At 46.7% G+C, this 6,741-nt stretch overlaps 1 protein-coding gene across 1 annotated transcript in view; it reads left to right on the top strand.

The window, feature by feature from the left end:
* Nucleotides 1-3,384: 3,384 nt before the first annotated feature.
* LOC309543550 (uncharacterized protein) overlaps nt 3,385-6,741 on the top strand; it is a gene marked incomplete at both ends in the record, with an annotated part of 152,336 nt that continues 148,979 nt past the window's right edge. The window contains one exon of the mRNA XM_082276022.1: nt 3,385-3,420. Within this exon, the coding sequence (XP_082132148.1) occupies nt 3,385-3,420 (36 nt within the window). The remainder of the gene's footprint in view (nt 3,421-6,741) is intronic.

Raw genomic sequence — 6,741 nt, 5'->3', positions numbered from 1 at the left:
TTTTGTACCCATGGGCTGTAACCAGAGATGTCATCGGAGGGTCCCCAGAGACCCGCATGGAGGAGCCCAGAAATGTCATTGGAGGGTCCCCAGAGACCCAAATGGAAGAGGAGGAAGAAGTTGTGGAAACAACACAGCAGCCAGCGGAGATTCCGCTGATTTTTAGAATTTTGTACCAATGGGCTGTACCCAGAGATGTCATCGGAGGGTCCCCAGGAACCCACATGGAGGAGCCCAGAGATGTCATCGGAGGGTCCCCAGAGACCCGCATGGAGGAGCCCAGAAATGTCATTGGAGGGTCCCCAGAGACCCAAATGGAAGAGGAGGAAGAAGTTGTGGAAACAACACAGCAGCCAGCAGAGATTCCGCTGATTTTTAGAATTTTGTACCCATGGGCTGTACCCAGAAATGTCATCAGAGGGTCCCCAGAAACTCACATGGAGGAGCCCAGAAATGTAATTGAAGGGGCCCCAGAGACCAGCATGGAGGAGCCCAGAAATGTCATTGGAGGGTCCCCAGAGACCCACATGGAGGAGCCCAGAAATGTCATTGGAGGGTCCCCAGAGACCCGCATGGAGGAGCCCAGAAATGTCATCAGAGGGTCCCCAGAGACCCACATGGAGGAGCCCAGAAATGTCATCGGAGGGTCCCCAGAGACCCACATGGAGGAGCCCAGAAATGTCATCGGAGGGTCCCCAGAGACCCGCATGGAGGAGCCCAGAAATGTCATTGGAGGGTCCCCAGAGACCCGCATGGAGGAGCCCAGAAATGTCATCGGAGGGTCCCCAGAGACCCAAATGGAAGAGGAGGAAGAAGTTTTGGAAACAACACAGCAGCCAGTGGAGATTCCGCTGATTTTTAGAATTTTGTACCCATGGGCTGTACCCAGAGATGTCATTGGAGTGTCCCCAGAGACCCGCATGGAGGAGCCCAGAAATGTCATCAGAGGGTCCCCAGAGACCCACAAGGAGGAGGAGGAGGATGGGAACATGAAGAGGACGGAGCAGCCAGTGGAGGAAACAGTAAGAGGAATTGAAAATGACCCTCCAGAATCCATCAGCTGGTTTTCATTCCTGACCTGCCCTCCATTCTGGTTTAGATGGGCAGTCCTGATAAGTTTTCTCATTCTGCAGTACATCCTGCACCAAAATTACCTGGCCATAATGTTAGAACTCTATTTGATGTTCCTGGAGCTGGGTGCATTCATTTATCTACTTATCAATATCTGGAACAGCGGGGGGGCAACCTTTGAGAACATAATCCTACCCCTGCCTATAGATGCTGGTGATTGGTACCTATGGCTGGTCGCTGGACTCTGGTCAGTCTGGTCCAAGGGGTGGGTGGTCTTAGAGAACACAGTCCCACCCCTGCTTATAAATATTTTTAGTGAGCACTGGTCAGAATGCTCTCTGGGGCGTATTACCATGCTGCTGGTACTGCTCCTAATATATTTCAAGCCATTCTACCGACTGTTCCAACCAACAAGTAGCCACATCACCCCACCACCGAGTGACGTCACTCTACCAGGAAGTGATGACACCATTCCACTAACATGTGACGTCATTTTACCAGGAAGTGATGACACCATTCCACCAACATGTGATGTCATTCTACCAGCAAGTGATGACACCATTCCACCAACATGTGATGTCATTCTACCAGGAAGTGATGACACCATTCCACTAACATGTGATGTAATTCTACCAGAAAGTGATGACACCATTCCACCACCGAGTGACGTCACTCTACCAGGAAGTGATGACACCATTCCACTAACATGTGACGTCATTCTACCAGGAAGTGATGACACCATTCCACTAACAAATAAAAGTGCGGATATCACAATGGAGGAGACTGACATTCCCAGAGTCGCACCTCCTAGGGATCACATCCGTGCTCACCTACGGGATTTATGCCGGCCAGTGAAGAAGCGCAGGCCAACCAAGAAAGGCAACATATTCCCAACGAGTGATGACCTCCTTCCACCAAGTGAAAATGTGGACGGCACTATGGAAGAGACTAACGTTCCCATTTCTAGAGTCGCACCTCCTCAGAATTTCCTTCCGTCTGAAAAGACGAAACCGAATGTCTCTTCCAGCGTCATTCCTTCAACACCTGATAACAGCATTCAATCGATGGATAACACAAGGCCATGGAGTGATGAGATCCTCCCAACCAAATATATGACCCCATCAATGAATTCCGGCATTAGGCTACGAAAGAATACATTTACTGTCCATCCCAGCGTCGCACGGCGTAGTAGAAATTCGGACAGAGCTATGGACAAGACTGACGTTCCCAGCGTCACACCTCCTAGGGATCACAGCAACATCATCCCACAGAAAGATATCTTCTCATTACCGAGTTTCCTTATGTCACCAGTGAACGATGACATCAATGCACGATTGGATTCTGCAATTGGTCAACAAAGGGCAACACTGGCTGTTGATCCCAGCGCAGAAAGTCTTAGTAATCATACCCGTCTTCACCTACGGGAATTATTCCGGCTAGTGAAGAACCGCAAGAAGACCAAGGAGGAGTAACAAGAGTCTTAGACCCGAATCATACTTTTCATAGCGCTCCGGCATTATGGTGTCCCGGTGCCACTGCCAGCTTAGGCTAAGTGGATTCCAGTTACCAATCTCCAGCCGATTTAATTGGCTGGGCCAAGGTAACATCAGTTTAGCCTCAATCGATTGCGTGATTGCGGGCCCAATATGTTCCAGGGACGCGGCCTGACCACGATCGCGGCTGCGGCTCTTTAAGCATGTGATCAGCTGTGTCCAATCACAGCTGATCATGTAAACGAGGAAGTGGCGTTTATCGGTTTTTCCTCTCTCACACTAACAGAGCAGATAAGCAGCGTCTCCTCACAGGGAAGACTTGTAAGACCCCATTGGTCGCCTGACAAGTCGCGGTGGGTCGCCCGCCATTGAATAGTACAGGACCCGTTCTAATAGGAGCGACACAAGTCACTCCGACTTAGAAAAAGGGTCCTGTACTACTTTGGGGCACCGTGCACCGCGACTTCACAGGTCGCCCCAGCAAGTCATGTCACGCCAGTGTGAATGGGCGCTAAAGGTAATCAGGGCACTGATCATCAATACCCTGATTTCCATGCAGCCCAAACAGTGACCATCGGTGATGCCACTCTGTGCCCATCAGTGCCACCTATCATTGCCCATAAGTGCCACCTATTAGTGCCTATAAGTTATGCCAATCAGTGCTGCTTTTCAGTGCCGCCCATCAGTGTCATCTATCAGTGCCACCTTTTATTGCCATAAGCCTTGAAGACCCAATCCCTCTAACCTGCAGACAGGTCCTCCTAAAAATCCTGAAGGAATAATCCTACTTTCCAAAGTGGGGGGGCGTCTGTTGACCTTTATGGACACACGATCAGCAAGTTTCTCGGATGCTCAGGTAAGAGACGTGGTGCTCAGGGGCAACAAGCAGGAGTTACGCTCTCTGCCCCCACCCCGCTTCGTGTTGGCAGGTTGGACAACACAAAGTGGGGTGGGGGGGTTGGGGCAGAGAGTGGAACTTCAGCTTGTAGCCCCTGGACAACACGTCACTCACCTGAGCATCCGAGGAACTTGCTGACTAGGTGTCCACAAAGCTCAGCAGAAAGTGGCGACGTCCCTTCAGGATGTTTTATAGGACCTGTCTGCAGGCGTGGGGGATGAGGTAACCAAGGCTTGTGACTAAACTGGCTCAGGTCTGGCCTTGTAGGCTGAAGCCTTGAAGAAAATAAAGGAACTCTTCTTGTCTTCGCAGGTGGGAGGAATCTTCCCAGCTTAAGGCCTAGGTTTGTTCTGGTGGGGCCTATGATTTCTCTTTCCACCAGTGACGTCTTTTATGAAGTTGTCTAAAAGAAAAACCAATGAGACGTCACCATCAAAATGGCCCCATTCTGAATATTGCCCCGAATGCGGAGCGATTTCTGCCGTGATAGTGACGCAACAATACGCCAGTAACGTCCTTCATGAAGCTGTCCTAGAGTTGGGTTAGAGGCACCAAAGAGATCTTCACCATCAGAAAAATATATAGAATGTTCTCTGTATATTGGAGGTCACCCCCATATCTGTATATAGAATGTTCTCTGTATATTGGGGTCACCCCCATATCTGTATATAGAATGTTCTCTGTATATTGGGGGTCACCCCCCATATCTGTATATAGAATGTTTTCTATATATTGGGGGTCACCCTCCATCATATCTGTATATACAATGTTCTCTGTATATTGGGGGTCACCCCCCATATCTGTATATAGAATGTTCTCTGTATATTGGGGGGTCACCCCCATATCTGTATATAGAATGTTCTCTGTATATGGGGGGTCACCCCCCATCATATCTGTATATATAATGTTCTCTGTATATTGGGGGGTCACCCCCCATCATATCTGTATATAGAATGTTCTCTGTATATTGGGGGTCACCCCCCATATCTGTATATAGAATGTTCTCTGTATATTGGGGGTCACCCCCATCATATCTGTATATAGAATGTTCTCTGTATATTGGGGGGTCACCCCCCATCATATCTGTATATAGAATGTTCTCTGTATATTGGGGGTCACCCCCCATATCTGTATATAGAATGTTCTCTGTATATTGGGGGTCACCCCCATCATATCTGTATATAGAATGTTCTCTGTATATTGGGGGTCACCCCCATCATATCAGTATATAGAATGTTCTCTGTATATTGGGGGTCACCCCCCATCATATCTGTATATAGAATGTTCTCTGTATATTGGGGGTCACCCCCCATCATATCTGTATATAGAATGTTCTCTGTATATTGGGGGTCACCCCCCATATCTGTATATAGAATGTTCTCTGTATATTGGGGGTCACCCCCCATCACATCTGTATATACAATGTTCTCTGTATATGGGGGGTCACCCCCCATCATATCTGTATATAGAATGTTCTCTGTATATTGGGGGTCACCCCCCATATCTGTATATAGAATGTTCTCTGTATATTGGGGGTCACCCCCCATATCTGTATATAGAATGTTCTCTGTATATTGGGGGTCACCCTCCATCATATCTGTATATAGAATGTTCTCTGTATATTGGGGGTCACCCTCCATCATATCTGTATATACAATGTTCTCTTTATATTGGGGGTCACCCCCCATATCTGATTATAGAATGTTCTCTGTATATTGGGGGTCACCCCCATCATATCTGTATATAGAATGTTCTCTGTATATTGGGGTCACCCTCCATCATATCTGTATATAGAATGTTCTCTGTATATTGGGGGTCACCCTCCATCATATCTGTATATACAATGTTCTCTTTATATTGGGGGTCACCCCCCATATCTGATTATAGAATGTTCTCTGTATATGGGGGGTCACCCCCCATATCTGTATATAGAATGTTCTCTGTATATTGGGGGTCACCCCCATCATATCTGTATATAGAATGTTCTCTGTATATTGGGGGTCACCCCCCATATCTGTATATAGAATGTTTTCTATATATTGGGGGTCACCCTCCATCATATCTGTATATACAATGTTCTCTGTATATTGGGGTCACCCCCCATATCTGTATATACAATGTTCTCTGTATATTGGGGGGTCACCCCCCATCATATCTGTATATACAATGTTCTCTGTATATGGGGGGTCACCCCCCATATCTGTATATAGAATGTTCTCTGTATATTGGGGGGTCACCCCCATATCTGTATATAGAATGTTCTCTGTATATGGGGGGTCACCCCCCATCATATCTGTATATATAATGTTCTCTGTATATTGGGGGGTCACCCCCCATCATATCTGTATATAGAATGTTCTCTGTATATTGGGGGTCACCCCCCATATCTGTATATAGAATGTTCTCTGTATATTGGGGGTCACCCCCATCATATCTGTATATAGAATGTTCTCTGTATATTGGGGGGTCACCCCCCATCATATCTGTATATAGAATGTTCTCTGTATATTGGGGGTCACCCCCCATATCTGTATATAGAATGTTCTCTGTATATTGGGGGTCACCCCCATCATATCTGTATATAGAATGTTCTCTGTATATTGGGGGTCACCCCCATCATATCAGTATATAGAATGTTCTCTGTATATTGGGGGTCACCCCCATCATATCTGTATATAGAATGTTCTCTGTATATTGGGGGTCACCCCCATCATATCAGTATATAGAATGTTCTCTGTATATTGGGGGTCACCCTCCATCATATCTGTATATAGAATGTTCTCTGTATATTGGGGGTCACCCCCCATATCTGTATATAGAATGTTCTCTGTATATTGGGGGTCACCCCCCATCACATCTGTATATACAATGTTCTCTGTATATGGGGGGTCACCCCCCATCATATCTGTATATAGAATGTTCTCTGTATATTGGGGGTCACCCCCCATATCTGTATATAGAATGTTCTCTGTATATTGGGGGTCACCCCCCATATCTGTATATAGAAGGTTCTCTGTATATTGGGGGTCACCCTCCATCATATCTGTATATAGAATGTTCTCTGTATATTGGGGGTCACCCTCCATCATATCTGTATATACAATGTTCTCTTTATATTGGGGGTCACCCCCCATATCTGATTATAGAATGTTCTCTGTATATTGGGGGTCACCCCCATCATATCTGTATATAGAATGTTCTCTGTATATTGGGGTCACCCTCCATCATATCTGTATATAGAATGTTCTCTGTATATTGGGGGTCACCCTCCATCATATC

The sequence above is a fragment of the Pelophylax lessonae genome (genome assembly GCF_965119305.1).
Source record: "Pelophylax lessonae genome assembly, contig: HAP1_SCAFFOLD_197, whole genome shotgun sequence".
Lineage (NCBI taxonomy): Eukaryota > Metazoa > Chordata > Amphibia > Anura > Ranidae > Pelophylax > Pelophylax lessonae.
Note: the sequence above shows the minus strand (reverse complement) of the source record. Positions and strands in the feature narration are given on the sequence as shown.